The sequence below is a fragment of the Carassius carassius genome, chromosome 29 (assembly GCF_963082965.1).
Source record: "Carassius carassius chromosome 29, fCarCar2.1, whole genome shotgun sequence".
Taxonomy (NCBI): Eukaryota; Metazoa; Chordata; class Actinopteri; order Cypriniformes; family Cyprinidae; genus Carassius; species Carassius carassius.
Genome location: NC_081783.1, coordinates 4047784 through 4066981, shown reverse-complemented (window position 1 = coordinate 4066981; position 19198 = coordinate 4047784). Strand labels below are relative to the sequence as shown.

Below are 19198 nucleotides of genomic sequence, written 5' to 3'. Positions count from 1 at the left end.
CATATTTGGCTAATGATATGAAACAGTCATACAGTCATCAAACAAAAAAATTACATTTACGCTAAATTAACTAATGTAGTTTTTTTTTACATAGATATATTTAGTTATTTAAACTATTCCGAACTTTAAAAATGTAATTAGATACGTCCGATTCGTGATCGAATCTTTCTTTGGTTTGGATCTTTTCAATGAATCGGTTGAACCTAGTATTCACTCAGCCGATCTAAGGGGTCTGCAAAATAGTTTTATTTAAACCTGCAAAACGTATTTTGTGTCAGCTAAAAAACATTTATATTTTCTTTAGTGTAAATACATCGTTCATATCTAGGTTCTAACTAACTTTTATGAGCTAAATGAAGATTGCAACAAACTGAACGCTGAAGACGAATGACTAAAATAAACATATCAACTTGCGTAATAAACATAATAAACAGTGCTTTGTGCCTACCTTTAAGCTTTAATGGCGCGTGTAATATTCTATTGAAATGTAAAATCATGCGATAGCGTAAAATAGTCACTGAATCGTTTTAAATGAACTGTTCTAAAGTACCGATTCTTGGAAAAGAGTTGAATTCCCCAACACAATTGCTCGTTAGTTATATTTGTACTATTTTTTTTTTTTTGTATCACTGTACCACTGTCCTATGGTTACCGTTGCTTTATGCATGTAACTGTATTAAAATATTTCTTATTATGTCTCTAAATGAATTGTAACGGTCAGGTCAGAAAATCATAGGAACTTTATTCCGTACGTTGTTTCCAGAGGAACATTTCAAAGACGGAGGTTGCAGCCAGCGTGTGACTTTTTTTCTTTTATCACAGTTGTCACTCAAGTTTTTAAACGATTACCGGCAATGACTTGCCTAATAAAACAAACGGAAACCATATAGTATTTCTGAGGCTTGTAATACACGTCTAAGTAATTCAGACGAATGCGTTAACCCTAAATCATTACCACGAGCTCGTGCTGTGCGCTTGTTTTTTTTGTCGCACCGTCATGAGTGACGTGGAACTGAACTCACTCAAATGTGCTAATCAAACACAACACGCATGAAATAGGTTTATGATTGTGCTTTACGGATAGCGTGACTGTCATCGTACCTGCTATGAAAGAAATCATTTAGGAAGGAAGAATAAGAATTAACGCTGCAAGTCATTTGTGTTGTAAAGAGGCACAAGAACTAGGAATTTGATTTTAACATGTAGATGACATGATCTCGAGCTCGAGGCGGTGTCAGTGAAATATTCGTGGAGATATTACGATCTGCTCGCGTGGTAGAGATGATGTACTCTTCACGGAGGAAACCTGTGCTGTATTTCAGAGATGATAGAAGGTAAATGCATGCATATGAACGTGTGACCACTATAATCTGTGTTTTGTTTCAATATAATCTTATTCTGAAAGATAAATTGTTTTAGTCATCTGCAAATGTTGTTCTGTGGCTTGTAAGAGCTTCTGTGTAAGTGAACCCAGATCTTGCTAGTAGATGTTGTTTCATTTGTTTCATCATTTGAAGAAGTGAAAGTCAAAGGGTGCATCAACATGGAGAGGTTCAGTGAGTATATGATGAGAAGTGTGAAGATTTTTAATAACCCTGTAAAGCCTGACATATGCAATGATAGTCAGAATAAATCACAAACTTAAAATGCAATGCAAACTAATGGTGATTAAGAGCTTAACTATTAGATGTTCCTTCAAATATGATACATCAGGTTTTTGAAACTTTTTTTCTTCTCTAGATAATCATGTAAACGTACGTTCCATCAGTCCAGTAAATGCATCAAAAACAACAGGCCTCTACGTAATTCTAAAAAAAAAAAATTAAAGATTTTGTAGCAAAAAGGCCATTTATTGGCTTATGTATCAGTAACTATCAGTCAGTTAACAGAAAGGGTATACTAGTTTGTGAACTACAGGTTTTCAAGCAAAGTTTTAATCATTTTAGTACTTTAGGACTTAGAAACTCATCTATATGATGCATTAGGCTTTATAGGGTTAATTCTGATTGAGAAAGATGCATGAGGATCAACAATAGATTTGTCAACAAATGTAACTAATGCTTGCAGTTGCATATTTTAAGTTGCTTATGCTAATTCATTTTTATCAACTGGCTCACTAAAACTCTTAGTTTAACCTTTTTGTAATGTACTTCAAAGACCCTATGAAATCATAACTGGGTTTTATTACTTTTACGCCATTTCTGTTCGCTTTTAAGTCATGTGCCGACATAAACATTTAAAATTATTGTAAAAATAATAACAATTGTAAAGAGTATTTCTCTTCTTGAAAACTAACCAAAAAAGTATCGCTGACTTATCATGCACTCATTCGTTTTGTCCAATCACATGCTTTTCTAGAATGTTGCTTAAAGGTACAGTCACATTAGTTAAATTTCATTATTGTCAACTTTCTGTTGGACAGAATAATCAACATATAGCTGTTGTGAAATCTGCATGGGGAAGTCTTTTTTGTGCTCACACGAAATGACTGGTTTTTGCACTTAAAAATTGTGATAAATGTGACTCTGCATCTCACTTCTGACTTGTGTTTGAGCTCTAATTCCGGGACATACGTCAGTTTCACTCAAAAATGTTTTTTTAAAGCCTTAAACAAGTGTTGGTCACTGATGTTTTGTATGCATGGACTGCTTTGCTCCATTTATTTAGTGCTTAAACACGGTTATATTTTGTGTTCATGTTTCCAGTTTTCTGTCGAGGAAATGCACCGTCTGGAAGCTCTGTGGGCTCTGCATGTTGTTTGTCTTGGGCTCTCTTCTTTGGGTGCAGCTGACTTGTTCAGGAGACATGAGCCAGACGGTTGGGCACGGTCACCTCCCTCACCAGCCCTGTCCCACAGAGAGACATGCCTCGTCTGCTGATGACCCTTCCTGGGGCCCTCACAAAATGGCCCTCATTGTGCCATTCAGAGAGCGATTTGAAGAGCTGCTTATATTTGTCCCTTATATGCATGCATTTCTCAACAAAAAGAAAATACGACATCAAATATTTATTCTGAACCAACTAGATCACTTCCGGTGAGTAACTTTCATTGCTGGAATAGTCTAGCTATGGATGTATTTGGTCTTTTATTGAAAGCTGTATCCATTGCACAACCCTTTGTATACATGCTTTTCAGTTTCAATCGGGCCTCTCTTATTAACGTTGGGTTTCTGGAAAGCGGTAATGACACGGACTACATTGCAATGCATGATGTAGACTTGTTGCCTCAAAATGAGGATCTGGACTATGGTTTCCCAAACGAGGGTCCCTTCCATGTGGCTTCGCCAGATCTTCATCCCTTATATCATTACAAGACGTATGTTGGAGGAATCCTGCTGCTCACCAAGAAACATTATCAGCTGGTAAGAATAGTTGTGAGTATTGAATACTGCTTCGGAAGAAAATTTGTTCACAAGTTATAGTCGCTTGTCATGTGTGTCTAAAGTGCAATGGGATGTCAAATCGCTTCTGGGGATGGGGAAGAGAAGACGACGAGTTTTTTAGGAGACTAAAAACAGCTGATCTTAAGGTACTTGAATATGTTTGACAGTATCTTTAACTGTTTTTCTGTTTGCATAAATCGTTTTGTCTTTACCATTCAAATACCTGCAGCTTTTTAGGCCAGTGGGGATTACTACAGGAACTAAAACATTTCGACACATCCATGATCCAGGCTGGAGGAAGAGAGATCAGAAGCGGATCGCTGCACAAAAACAGGTCCAAAAATCTGGATTTTAAAATATGTATTCCTCATATGAAATTGGGCAGCATTGTGGTTATGCATTAATCATGTGATATATTTTCCTTCCTATCTTGTTTATTTCATATCTTTTGATGCCATTTGGCAGTAACTGATGTCTACTAAGTATATATTTGTGATCTTACAAGGGTGAATGAAGAACTGAGTCCGGTTAGACTAGTCTTAAGTTAGTCGTCTAAATGTTTGGTACTCAAGACTGGTCATAACTTTTTTAAATCAGTTTTGAAAAGGTAGATTGGTCTTATTTATATTGGAAAAATCTGACTGATTTTCCCTTGGCAGCTGCTAGTTGGTCAAACTAGTTCTGGTGGCTGGTTTATGCATCTGGCCCTTGGTTGTTTCAGTAAGTTTTGTATATTTTACTCTCCACTTCAAAAACTGTCTAAAAAGGGTGATATTTTATGCATCTGAGTGGGAATGGAGAAGAGAGAGAGGCAAATATTTTGCATTTCAGGTCAGCATTTCCAGCTAATCAGCCAATATTGTCTTAAATAGCCTGCATAACACTTTATCTTTTATAGCATGAGATTTTGACCAAATATATTCAGTCTTGATTTTTGTAAAATGTTGCAACAAAAGTTTTTTTTTTTTTTTTTGAGAAAAAGTCAATTTTTGGACATACAAGGTAACGTAAAATATTAAAAAAATACCTTAAAGTAACTACTAATGAGCATGCAAAGCAAATATCTTTCAAAGGAACTCCATGTGGAGCATGCACCAGATCCGTGCAATCTTCTCACCTTTTATTCCCCATGTACCTGTGTGCATCTCTGCTCTCTCATGACTCATTGTCGTCGTGCTGACCCCTGTCCTAATGTTCAGATTCGTGTCTGTCTGTGTTTTCAGGAGCAGTTTAAGGTGGACCCAGAGGGCGGCCTGACTAACCTCCGTTACAAGGTGGAGTCCAGACAGGAAGTGACCATCAGCGGAGCGCCGTGTACTGTCATCAACACCTTTCTAGAGTGTGACATCAGCCTGACCCCATGGTGCCAGCCGAGCTAACACACTTGAGCAGGACACATTCTCCCTCTGTGTACTGAACGCTTTCACAGATTCAGTCACACTTGAAAAATCACCCTGATCTGCTAACCCAGAGGACTTGAATATGTGACTGAGGGAAAAGAACTTTCTCTAAGTTTTTATTTTTATAGGACAGTGTTGTGGGCTTCATCCATGATGAAGCGCTGCCTCATTTTTGAACTGAACTGTGGACCAGGTTCTGCGTGAGTTTGCATCATCTGCATTTCAAATACGAGCATCCAAATGTCCAGTTTTTAAAGATGAGTTTTATAATATTTTAGCTAGCAGTGGTCTGTTTTGGACTGTTTCTCTTTGTGCAATTGTGAGTATTTTGCTCAGCCGTGTCTTGACAGAATTGTTTCTTTTCGCATTAATTCAAAATCATGTCTTGGAAAAAATATATATATATATATGAAAGGGTTTCGAGGGTACTTGGATTGTATTTGCACATTGTTCAGTATTTCTCTATAGCAAAGGCTTCCTAGTTTCAGTCTTTGTACTTTTCTCCCATGTTTCAGATGCATGGAATGCTGTTACGACTTACACTCACAGGATTGTATCTGGATCTTATCCAGGGCTGAGAACCAGAAGGGCGTAAGTGACATTTCACCAACTTTACACGAGGGCCAAAAGAAAAATTAACAGTAGTAAAATTTACATAGTTTAATAAGAGAAAAAAAATTAATAATTCACTAGAAAGTGCACTATCCAAACTTAAATTATTATAATTCATGAACGCTTTTGAATACAGACCTAAGGTTGGTCTGTTTTTAATGAAGACAATTAGCAGAGTATTACACAAGTGAAATCATTTAATAAATTGAAAGTATTCAAAAATTATAACGTTTAAATTTACTGTAAAGATGCGTTGTACTATTTGTCTTTTGTATAAAAATTTTGCAAGATATCTAAAGTGTATACTGTATACTTGCAATAATTCCACTTATACGTCAGTATAATACGGTAAGTATATTTTAATTTGGGCAGCACAATTAAAGTGCATTAAGCACAAAATGTATAGCAGATTAATATGCTAAAAGTACAATTGCATGTTGTTTTTAGAAAGCACATAAATATGTAAATGTATTTGTAGCTTAATTAGCATGTAATGTATTTCAAATGCATTTTAGTATATTTATTTTTCACTAGGGACATACCAAAATAATGTAAGTTGCTGGTTTCTGCTAGTTAGATAGCTACACCTCACTGACAATGAATTCTGGATATTTCATTTTCTCCCTTATCATCTGGCTCTTTGTCACAAACTAAGATTAATATTACATCTTCAGCAGTAAAAACTGTTTCTTCTCATGGTTCATTTGATATATATATATATATATATATATATTTCCATTTTGCCCGAAATGTCACTTATGCCCTACTGTTTCTTACCCCTCATTATGAACTGAAGGCATAAAGTTATATCCAAAAAACATCTTGATGCGCAAATGTTAATAAAATTCGGACTCTACACACTTAAATGTCTGAAATGAAACTGTGAATCAGTTCTCTGTCCAAACTAAAGTGTTACAATCTGCTGCAGAGCTGCACAGAACACATTTGCCAAAAAATAAAGAGAATATGACTCCATGGCATTGTACTGTCAATGAAGTTTACGGTGCTGGGTTTTAATGAGCTGTTGTGTAATTGTTTGTTAAGCAAATGAATGGCTATTGATTGCCGTTTTAATGGGTGTTTAAGACAGGTAAGTTGACCAAAGGATCAAATGTTTGGAACACTTTGCTAATTTTGTGAAGTTAAATTCCTCATTAGCTTACAAGCCTTCTAAAGCTCTATGTTCAAATGTTTGAAATAATAATAATTTTAATTAAACATATTTAAAAAAAATTGCCTTGTACGAATTTCTTCACCTTTTTTTATTTTATTTAATTAATTAAATAATTTATTTTTGATAAGAAGAAGAGCTGGAGTCCAGAAGCTTAAATAGAATTAGTTAGGATTTTGAACTTGTTTTTTTTTACCCATAGTTTTTAAATGACTTTAACTCTAAAATGGTGAAACAATTTTAATAAGAAGTTCTTAAATTCATTTAAACGTGTTAACTAAATGGTCACTTTAAGAATAAGACAATTTGTCCTCCTTTGTCACTAGCATATAATATGTTAAAGTATTGATCACATGTATTTTAGTGTGAATCTGGAGTGTCAGCATCCAGTTAAGAAACAGTATCTTTTAATCCATCGATTTCTAACAACATGTCTCAACCAGTCACTATTGGGTTAACTGAACGTGTTCTGTGTCTTTAACAGATTGGTCCACTAGAGGGCGTTATTGTATAGGATGAGGCTCACCACGCATCTACCTGTGCTCTGGAAACCTGGAGACTAACTAACAAAAGCCTGAATCAGATAAAATTGAGACATGTAATACATTTATTTTGTTTAGTGAAAAACGGACTGCATGCGCAGTTACTAGTGCCACATTAAACAACGATTGTGCTTAAACCACTGCATCCTTATAGCTTCTTACATATTTAGCTGTAGCCTAAATCATGCAAACGTTGAATTTAATTTTCAGTCATACTGTTTCCTAATAATAAACTTGTTTTACTGTGAGAACTTATCCTGTTTTACAAATTGTTATAATTCTTGCTTTCTTTGTCATCATGCAATATTTATTTGTCATTAGGCTACTACTTCTTTTTAATCCAAACCTTATTGCATCAAAAGTTATTACATTATTCTATATTATAGCTTATGAAAAATTATTAATTGTTCTGTTCAAAAAGAATACTTTGCACATTTCTGCAAATGCTGAATTCAGCACTTAGTAGCCTAAAGAGTTTACTGTGGCTGTCTATTAACATTAACTAATAGATCTGAGTTCTATACATAATTTAAGAAGTTTTAGTTTAATTCAACCTTTTTCTAATGCATCTTTGTCCTGTAAATTTTTCATCATGAATAGCTGAATTCATGAACGTGCTAGCTAATTCTTATCCTGTTCCTATTGATGGTTGTCCATTTAATTTAGGCTCAGCTAATGACTGGTAAAATAACCAATCTTGGCTTCTCCGTGTTCAAAGAGGGTTTAACACCAGTTAGTTCCAGACAGGGGAACAATAATCACATTTTAACTCGCCTTCACACCCAGAGTGCTTATAAAAACTCCCACTGTTACAGCCTTTCAGCTCTGCACAATCTGCAATCAATTGCCAGAGGCGAAATTAATGGATGTTAATGGCCATTTGTATTTGAGGCAAAGGGGGCAAAATTGGCTAGAGAAAGCTATTAATTATATGCAGAGGGACTGAGAAACGAGGGACAAGAGGGCTGGAGACGGGCTTCTTTTGGGCTTAAAGGGGTCTGTGCCCTTCACATGGGTTTCCGCCGGGTGGGTTGAGAAAGGCCTGAGCAGAGGGGCTTTTGTATGGCTCCCGGGCCACAATTGTTCCTTCTCAAAGGGTGACATCTGTCCAGGGTTTCCGAGACTCTGATCCACCCCATCCTCTCTCAACAACTTATTGCATTTGTAACTGACAAATGACAAGGAGAGGGACTCGAGACACGTCAAGCCACGAGATCAGTGCCCTCTTCCCTTGATCTGTGTCTGCTTCATCAAGACACCTTCAGAAACTCCCAAACCCAGAATCCTCTTTCTATCCATAAAATAGACATGAGTGATGGGGGTGTCAATTTAAGATTGCACTGACAAGTGACAGCTCTTTATGATCACAACATTTCAATTTCTTTTTCTTTATTATTATCTTCACTTTTATTAGGAACACCCTTTAAGAAGCTAATTAAAAGATATTACTGGATAATATTATAATCATTTGATGCAACAACAGCAACAATTAGGGTTAATAATAAAACCATTAATGGTGCTAATGATAGTAATAATGACATTTATGATTATTAGTTGCTTACTAAAGCGAATTTCGTCATTTGTAGTCTTTAATTCTAGTATTTTAATAGGCTACACCACAAAATAAATAAAACGTCATTCGAATGTGCATTATCATATAAACACTTTCGGAATATTTTAAATTATAGAATAAAATTAGGGCTAATATAATAAAATAATTTGGGATTTTAAACAAAACATTTTATAGTGTGTGAATAATTATGAACGCAACAAACGAGGCCTATTTCTGTTAAAGAAGAAATAGGCCTCGTTTGTTGCGTTCATAATTATTTGGGGTAATATGGTAGTCTACGTTTCAGGCTATAAGACAACAAAAATTAATATTTAGAGCCAATCATTTACAGTAGCCTAAATGTGTTTTCTTTTACACTAGCCTATAGACCTACAGTGCATCATATAAAAGAACGCATTTTATGAAATCCTTTCACTTGAAAAAGCAAGAAAAAAAATAGTAATCATAATGCAATAAAATGAAATAAATTGAAGCCTAATGCACCACATAACCACATGATCATGCCATCAGAAAGATTCAGATCTGAGGTTTCTCCTGTCTCATGTTCAATTTAGTTGTGATGTTGAACTCTTTCTGGTCAAATCCTGAATTTCTTTACACAACACAAAATGGCTGTAATTGAGTGCAAGTGCGTCGCTCTCCGGTCTGCGCGTGCGCACCGCACCTCTCCACCGGAGCTCCGCGCGCAGGTATTGAAGTTGGCTCGTGACAATCCTCAGCGCACAATCTGACGGATCATCGATCATCAGAGCTCGCAGGGATCCGCATCGGAGGAGCTGATGCCTGCTTCAGATAACACAGCTGACTCTGCGCGAGCTCTGCTCTGACAAGGACATGAATGAGAGGAGATCTGAATTCATTTGAACATAGCTGCGTCTGTTTGCAGCTATTGGAAGTGTATTGCAATCCACGAAATTGAAGGAACCAAAGGAAACGTATGAAGTTATGGATTGTAGATGGACTTTATAAATATTATCTTTTTGACTTTTTTTTTTTTAAACGTGGGTTCACCCCAACATCGGTTTCAGAGTGACATACTTGTTGACTGACTTTTTAAAAATTATTATTTAATTAATTTCTACAACCCCTCACAATGTTCCAGTACAATAAGAAGTGCTTCACCATTGAATCTCTCGTTGGTAAAGACTCCAGTTCCTCCAGTTCTGCCGCGGAGGAGCCCATCAGACCCACTGCTCTGAGGTTTACTGAATCCATCCATCCTTCTCCCTTTGGGAGCTGCTTCCAGAACTCAGGCAGGACATTGTACAGCAGCAGCCCAGAGATGATGTTCACAGACCCGGCCACTCACTCCAGCAACCCCGGCCTGTCTCTGAGGCACCTCCAGATCCCCACACAGCCCTTCTTCAGTCCCCACCAGAGAGAAACCTTGAACTTCTACCCGTGGGTGCTGAGGAACAGATATCTGGGACATCGATTCCAAGGTGAGGATACGTGTTCAGTTATGCTGATGGCGAGGGTGCAGAGAAAAAAATCGAAATTTTGAAAACAGTGCAGGCCTATGAAGTTAAAAACAGATTGGCCTTATCTTCTTCATGCATAAAAAAAGCAACAAAAAATATTTTAAGTAGTCTATAAAGTAGTCGGTGTTTTCAGCACTTCAAGGCCTGTATTGATTTCAATGTTTTATTTAAATAGGCCTATTATATATATATATATATATATATATATATATATATATATATATATATATATATATATATATATATATATATAGGCTATAGGCTATATATATATATATATATAGTGATGCGCACGGGAAAAGGCATAAATACCCTAACATTGTACTTTATTAACGTTCTACTGAATATTATTATTTTTATGTTAGGTACATTTTTTTCGATAAAAGCGTCTGCTAAATGCGTACATTTAATTAAATTTAATTTTTAACGATTTTAACGAAAATATTCAAAATCATGAGAAAACCACGCCTTGCAATATATATTTATGTATTTTTTTAAATGACTGTAAATAGTTTGACGCGCTTTTTTTATTACCCCTTTAACCAATAAACACGATTTGCAAAATAATAATTGTTAAATTACGAAAGACCGATGCTTTATTTTGATTACGTAGCCTATTTAGGAAATATTATAAAATAACAGAATTGCTTGATACAAATCGTTTGTGTTCTGTTTGAATTATTCTCAGTCCTCAGTGTACAATATTATTATAATACATAATTGATTATTAAAATATTATCGCAGTTGTAATTATTTTTAAGCATAAAATGTAGCTACCTAAATGTACCGCCTTTAATTAATTGAACGTAGATCAGCCTTTAAGGATTATTTTAGTTAAAAATGTGTTACATTTAACAGAATCATATAAACATCTGATCTAATTTTTATATGTAAAAGCTAACCAAAGACCCAAATTGTACTGTTATGCAGTGTATTTCTACATCTTTTTAAAAAGTTGTATATACATAAACTATTATGACACTTTATTTATTTATTTATTTATTTATTTAAGGGGACGAAAGTTATTACCATTAGCCTACGTTTAAATTGTTATGAGGTGAATTTGCTGCATGCAGCTACTCTCTTTTTATGTTTGTTATTATGTCGTCTTGTTATTATAAGGCTCATAAACATGTGCAACTCTTAAAATGACACTATGATAAAATGCAAACATTTATAATACTGTTAAAGACATATGTTAGCTTTTTTACCAATTATATGCGCAAGCACTTTTATGGATTTATTAGGTAACCGTAGAAACATCTCACTGAGATTATTGTTTGAGGTGAGATTGTTTCTTCAAACTTCTTTAAAACATTTTGTATTGTTAAAAATGAAGTTGTAGTCTATAATATGATATTCCTCTTTATAGAGTGCTTAAAAAGTGTAATTGATACTGTGAGGTCCTATTTACCAGGCAATTTGTTAAGGCAGCTATCAGTAGCTCTGGCCGGTTTGTGAGGGTCCTGAGCTGCTCCACAGTCCTCGAGGGCATTGCTCAGGTAATTGGTCAGAGGTTGTTGTCACTATTACTCAGATCCGGGGTTCAGATAGAGCCTCTTTGTTTACACTCAGAGCCGATCCACTCACTGATGGTGTCCAATAACCTAGAAAACTACTGTTTAGACAAGACTAAATGCAGCCGTGGGGAATGGCTGGGAAAGGATGGCCTAATGTGTCCATGGAGTTTAACTCTGCCACTTCCTGAATGGGAAGAGAGATGTGTCCATGTCTTGGGGTCCTTCAAGCGGGACAAGGTAAACAGGATCTCAGAGCGGCCTGCTGTTGTACAGTGCCACACTGATGCACTTTTCTGAGATTTGTGTGCGATCAGGTTACAATACAAACCTTCCAGAGGTATAAACACCGTCATCAGCAGACTCTTAACACTGCTGATTTTCATTTTTAGAGGCTTCATTCCAACGCATAATGTAACAATGTAATAATATAAAAGCACATCATATCAGTTAAGAAATATACAGTATATATGTTCTATATATAATTATATAGCCCTGATAATAACTGTATTTTGAAAAAATGAAAAAGTATAGAAAAAAGATTATTGACTGAGATTAATTTGTTTCTTCAAATTTGTAGAAATCTAAAAAAATCTAATTTGATAGGTTTGATAATCATGTTAAATTATTTAAGAAGAGTAATCGAACTTGGTGTATATATATATATATATATATATATATATATATATATATATATATATATATGTATGTGTGTGTGTGTGTGTGTGTGTATATGTATGTATATATATATATATATGTTTGTATGTAAAGTGTGTGTATATGTGTGTTGTAATAGACATATAGGCTATAGATGTATTAACAGTGTTAAGTAAGTAGTAACTAAGTTTTTCTATACAATTTTACGTAATTCTTCAAAAGTTTGAAAAATAAAAAGAATATTTTTTTACTGAGTTTGTTAAAAAAAAGAGGCTTCATACCGTAGCAAAATGTACTAATAAATAATTTGTATATAGTAATAATATATACACACACACACATATATATATATATATATATGTGATTTATTCAAACATTTTATTGGAAATTAAAGATATGCAAGGACAGAGAGAGAGAGAGGGAGTGAGTGAGAGACATTAATAAACAGTGTCATCAAAAGACTTTTAAGCAGTCTTTATTTGGAGGTCTTGTGCAAAAGTATAATGTAATAAAATAATATAACAATGTAATAATCTAAAAGTCATAATAGCATTAAAGTCATATACATGTGTGTGTTTTATTTGATCAAGCCTGAAGAACTGGAGTGAGGCAGCGTCACAGGGAACACACAGTCTGTAGGAAAGACCAAAGGGTCCAGTCTCTTTCTTTCGCTCTATAGGCCGCCCTTCTCCCTGCCTCTAATGAGAACAGCACTGACAAGACCAAGCTTGTTTGTGCCAAGGGAATGATAGTCAAGCTGATCTGGGTGCCATCTGGTTCCCTTTTCCTCATGTTGGGGGCTCTCTTGCCATGGATAGGCCAGTGTGTTTTTAGTCCAAAGCCCCGGAGGGTCTCCCAGCTCTTCAGGAGACTCGAGTCTCAGTCAGTGTTCTGGCCTGTGAGTCTGATCCACGCCGAGGTGATGCCACACATGCTGACGATGCTAGACCGAGCACTCACTTTGTTCCGAAAGTTTCGAAAAGTTGCCACCGAGCTCGGTTTCGGTTGGTTGGCGCTCATCGCACCTTGAGGAAGGTTTAAGGAGAGCTTTTCAACACCTTCAAACCGCGGAGAACTCATTATTTACATTCTTGCACCCGGCTCCCCTCATTTTTGCACGGAGGTGTCTCCATTGTTTTTGCCTGTGGTGTTCAAAGCATTTTCAGCATGCCAGCTGAAAGCAGTCGTCAATGACAGTGCAGTGACAGAAAATATGCACCTTTTAGTAAAATAGAAGTAAAGGTCCTACATTATTAGGACCTTTGGGAAGCCTCTGCTAATGAAGGCTTGTGTCGTTCTGTGCGTGGAAACAAACACCCTATATGTTGCAAATGGGCAAAAATGTGTTTTTGTGTGCTTTGGGATGTGTGTAGATGACATATTATTTTTAAGCAGGAGCTGCTGTGTTTGAGACTTGGGTTGAAGTTGCTTCTGTGGGATGGCTTAGCGCTCCTCTGAAAGGAGTCAGTTCAAAGCTATTGTCTGCAGATGAAGGGTTGGTTTCGGAGTTTTTAAAGAGACTTTTTTGTGCTCAGAATTGGTACATGACTGTGCATTCTTTGATGATCGGTCTTAAAATTGAATTGCTTCTGTGTAAACTTAACTCTTATGGCTTACTGTTTGGATTTGGGTTAAATTAAAATCAAATCAATCTAAATTTGTGGTTAGAGGATTTAGTCACCCTTTGGAATTGCGAAAGTATTTCTGGATGACTGCATATATTTCAAAACTTCCATTTGATATGTTAATATACTTCTAGCAATTGCAGTTGACGGCCTTTGTGGCCTACCAACCGCATTCATGACTGCAGCCGATGCTCAAAAGCAGTCGTTATTGGAGCAAACATCTTTTTGAGGCGTTTGCATGTTACCGATGTACATTTGCGGTTGCACACCTGATGCGAACGTTGAAACATTTTGGTTATTTTTTCATTGACAAAAGATCATGGTCTGTCACTTCTGCGCGCTTCACAATCCTCCCAGTAACCGCTCCGCGAGAATATTTTGTTTGTACGTGATTGCGGTCATCATCTTTCTGAAGATTCTTTCAAGCATAGCTCTCCAAACACTAAAGTGGTCACGTAAATTACACATCCATTTGTTTATGAAAAATGTTTTTCTCTCTTTGTGTGTTTGCAATAAACGGCATTGGGACTCTGCCCTCCAGATGTTGTCTGGGGTCGCGCGAACATCACGTTTGCCCTGACGCTGATGGAGACTAAATTTTACTATTCCCACATGTTGAATATAATCAACCCAAATGTAAAGGATTTAGATTTGCTTAACTGACAATTAACATATTCATCACTATTGCTTTACATCTTTTCAGCCACGCATGTCTATTTATATTTTAGCAGCAATATTTCAAAGCCTTGCATTTGTATGAAAATCAGGATAATGCCACATTATTAGGGCCGAAGGTTAAAGTCTGGTCTCTGAATGCACGGAGACGTTGGGTTGGTATAAATGATGCGGTGTGAACACACTTTCCATCAGCCGTGTCTGGAACAGACCTGGAATTATTCAAATCGACTCATGTGGCTCAATTAAGACATGCAATCCTGCGCCTAATGTCTGCATCACTGTGCCTATGTAAAGCACTCATTTTGTATAAAAGTATACAGGGTCTTTAGATAATATATCTGCTAAATGAACACATGTCAATGTAATGGTTGCCGTAAGACAGATATTTCAATATTCTAATTAACTCTAAAAGAATTTTATGAATGCACATGTAATGCCATACACGTGTGGAATTTAAATAGTTACTTTCCAAAAGCAATACAATGAATGACTGACATCCAGCAGTAGGTTACTAAAAACGAAACACACAAAAAAAACGTTTTACACTTAATTCACTAATAATTGTTTTTAAAAAATGTATACAGTACATGTATAAATGTCCTTATTTTTTGTAGATTTAAAAAAAAAAGTTTTTAATTTTTTCAAAAGCCCACTACCTGTCCACTTACTAATTATTCCATATAATTGATTTCTCTATTTCTCTATTTTGTTTAGAGTTGTTTTATATTATGTTTTCAGTTTTAAGTATTTTTTTGTTAAGTACATTTTAAATTATTATTATTATTTTTTTAAATCCCACTATAAAATTATAATGTTGTTTTTAATTTTTTAAAGAACATTTTATTTATTTAAAATTCATTTAAAATTGTACACATCCCAATTAATGCATACTCTTTATTTCTCTTTTTTTTTAAAGAACACCTTACATTTTTATTTATTTATTCACAATCGCTCTAAATTTGTCTAATTCGTAATTAGCACGCTCTCTTTATTTTTAGATTTAGACTTTATTTATTTCATATATAGACTTTATTTTTTATATATTTATTTAAAAACACTCTGTTAAATATTTCAATGCCTAATTAACTTGTACTCTTTAATTCTTTCTATTACTAATATTTTTTGCTATTTTTTAAGGTTTTCTTTAGATTATTTTAAAAGAAAGTTTTATAATTTTATGTATTTTTTATAAAATGCAACTATCAAACTGTCGACTTCCTAATTAACATGTACTCTTTATTTCTTGTCTCCAGGTGACGACAGTAGTCCGGAAAACCTGCTGCTACACGGACCTTTCTCTCGCAAGCCCAAGCGCATCCGCACGGCCTTCTCCCCCTCGCAGCTGCTCCGGCTGGAACGTGCCTTTGAGAAGAACCATTACGTGGTGGGAGCCGAGCGGAAGCAGTTAGCCAACGGGCTGTGCCTGACAGAGACACAGGTGAGCAGGCAGAGGCATCAGGGTCCATCCCTCCGGCGAACACAGCTGCATTACACCACACACACGGGACGTGAACACACATTTACTCATCTAGTTTCCTCACAGGACGGAAGTAATTAATCATTCCTTGCCTTGGGATAGGCCATATAAATTCCAAAGCATGTATACAACACTCAATAACTGGTTATTTTCACAATCGTCTGTACATACATATTTGTGTAGGTTTGTTAGGCTTGAGCAATACCTGCTGTCCAAAAGTCTGAGGCACTTTTGAAAACCTGGGATTTCAAATCTGAACCTGGAAATAAATGGAAAAATGTCATTAAAAATAACTAAATACATTTTATGACATTTAGCGTTTTGGATTCTGGTAGTGAATCTTTTAAATCAAAACTTATTAACAATTAAATTAATTAATTAAATGTAACATTTTCATGTGTCAATGTAACATGATAATTAGGAAGTGGGCAATTTTTAAGTGGGTTTAAAAAAAAAATCTTTCTTTAAAGAAATCTAACAACATCTACTTTTATTTTGGATGTGTTTTTTTTTTTTTTTTTTTTAATCTATATTTTGCTACATTTGTAAATTAAACATTTTAAAAATGATTTTACATTAAAATCAACTGATAATATAATCTGTCATTATATTTATTTAAATGAGTAACATTTTAATTTTATTTCAATTAAATTACAAAACTGTCTAGAATCTTCACTAGTAGTTTCAGACTTTGCTGTGAATCTTTTAAATTAGTTATTTTGTTTTAAATCTACTTATTCTAACAGTTTTATCTGTATTCTTATCCATTTTTAAATTAAGAATGTTAATTTCTAATAAAACTTTTATTTTGAATGCTTTTTAACATACTATTTTAAAAGCTCACATACTATATATATATATATATATATATATATATATATATGTGTGTGTGTGTGTGTGTGTGTGTGTTTTCACATATATTGCAAAAGAGATGCAATCCTGCAAACTTTCTATACTTAATACTAAATATTAAAGTTTAACATCACAAGCAATGTTTCGGTCCACTGACCTTCATCAGGCATAGGCCTAGGACAGGATTGCATTGTTTTATAATTAAAAAAAGACAAAAAACATGCATTTAAATAAATATTCCTAAGTAATTGTTTTAAGCTGATATATTAACATGGCCTCTCTTTGTCATTCTTGTTAAGGTGAAAGTCTGGTTCCAGAACAGAAGGACCAAACACAAGAGACAGAAGCTGGAGGAAGAGTCACCGGACTCGCAGCAGAAGAGGAAAGGTACTCAGCATGTGAGCCGCTGGAGGGTGGCCACCCAGCAGGGCAGCCCCGAGGACATTGACGTCATTTCAGACGACTGATATCACACGGCTAATAAACATCAGTCATGCTAATGGATCAGACTTTGTCATGAGTTGAACAGTCGGCTGATCGTGCACAGCTGAACAGAGACTCGACTGGAAGATTTCTGTATGCAATACACATGGACCTCTTGGTTTTGGATGGCGTTCCATCTCAGAGCAATGAAGACTTTTTGTATGCTTTCTTTTGTTACACTTCTCTCTTGCTCTTTTGTTATCAGTCAGAACATTTCCATTAGAAAGTAGTATATCGGACGGGCAAAACCACCTTAATGAATAGATTGATAAATGTTTGTAGTGTTAAATTGCTTTAGACATTAAACGGCCACAGTCTAACGACAATAGGTCGATCCATTGTGTGAATCGAATATCTCTCGTAGATGTACTTCTGAAAAACTGGATGTTTGTAATCGACAAAATGTCATTATTTTATAAATGGTGAAATACCCTCACGGTCTTTCTAGAAAATTACTAGTGCAGTTTCACATCTGAAATGGTTCTATTTATTCTGAATGAGTGGACTTTTCTATGCATTTGAGCTCCAAACTCAATATTTTATTTAGCGTTTTACATCGGGGTTAAATCTTACAAAAGATTTGACTTGTTATGCGTGAGGATGATTTTTCTTTCCTTTTTTTTTTAATGGCTCTTGAACTGATGTCAGATATCAGTGAATTAGAGGCTTAGAAAATGCTTGAATTTCTTTCTTTGCTTAATTAAAATAGAAAATAAATCAAATACATCTCAGTCTAACCTCCATGACCCAGAATGGTTTGTAGCACTTCCTTGCAGATTGTTTCTTTATTGGGTGAAAAGCACTGTAATTCCCATCCGTTTGTCTTCATTGTTCAGGCTTTTTTTTTTAATTTGTTTAACTTTTTTTCTGCAGACTATTAGATAATAAAACTTTAACTTAACGTCTGTTTGGAAATGATTTATTCCTTTGTTCCACTATTGTTTTTATTACTATTATGTTACATTGAATGGATTTGATAATTGCGTGAACTTTAGTGTTTTTGTTTTAATATAAGTTGCTTTTGCATTCCTGAGCAACCACAGCTTAATAAGTTCAGTTACATAAAGCAGATGTGGATCGTTACTCAGAAATACTCCCAATAATAATGTATTTACATGATCACACAACTTATAAGTGCTTGAACGTGAACACAAACATCTCCACCTTTTGATTTCCATGTGCAAATAGTCAGCATCACCTTCACTTCTGAATACGTTTCAGAAGTTTTTTGATTTAATATGCATTATTTGGAGAATTAAACTGTTCACTTATGTGCATCTGATCATGTAACTTCTCTGCTTGCTCATTTAAATGTACATACATATATATATATATATATATATATATATATATATATACACATTCATATATTTCAGTCAGCTGGAAATGCATCCATATCACCTTTATGTGCTGTAATTTACACCTGCTAATCCTTAAGGCCCAGAGTGACAGAAATGAATTACATTTGCTTCTCTGCTTCACCTCAGATGCTAATACAAGCCTCATTATCAATCACAATGCCTATAAACTGTGAAGATAATATAAGAACAATCTATTCATATTCTCTTTAATTAATGGAAAAGTCCCCAGGAAACAACGCTTCTGAAAGACACAGGGTAAAAAAAAAACATATGCCGCAACACCTCAAACAGATATAATACGCTTAATTTAAACTCAAACACCCGCTGCATGGAAAACATCACTCACTTGAAGATTCAAGTGTAAACAAAGGCTGTTTCTGTCATAC

At 35.1% G+C, this 19198-nt stretch overlaps 2 protein-coding genes across 3 annotated transcripts; both read left to right on the top strand.

Moving 5' to 3' along the window:
• Positions 1–765: 765 nt before the first annotated feature.
• LOC132109433 (beta-1,4-galactosyltransferase 7-like) lies at positions 766–5409 on the top strand. Its single transcript, XM_059515491.1, has 6 exons — positions 766–1334; positions 2706–3035; positions 3137–3362; positions 3446–3529; positions 3613–3717; positions 4607–5409. Exons 1-6 carry the CDS (start codon positions 1282–1284, stop codon positions 4760–4762), a joined length of 954 nt encoding a protein of 317 aa, XP_059371474.1. The 5' UTR covers positions 766–1281; the 3' UTR covers positions 4763–5409.
• A 3976-nt stretch (positions 5410–9385) lies between these two features.
• Positions 9386–18347, top strand: LOC132110069 (homeobox protein EMX1-like). Of its 2 annotated transcripts, none has more exons than XM_059516658.1 (3): positions 9386–10133; positions 15903–16077; positions 17268–18347. In XM_059516658.1, the coding sequence occupies exons 1-3, from the start codon at positions 9775–9777 to the stop codon at positions 17433–17435; spliced, it is 702 nt and encodes a 233-aa protein (XP_059372641.1). In that variant the 5' UTR covers positions 9386–9774; the 3' UTR covers positions 17436–18347. The 2 variants fall into 2 exon arrangements, with proteins under 2 accessions (XP_059372641.1, XP_059372640.1); XM_059516657.1 differs by having other exon boundaries at positions 9387–10123; positions 15893–16077; positions 17268–18340.
• The last annotated feature ends 851 nt before the right edge of the window (positions 18348–19198 follow it).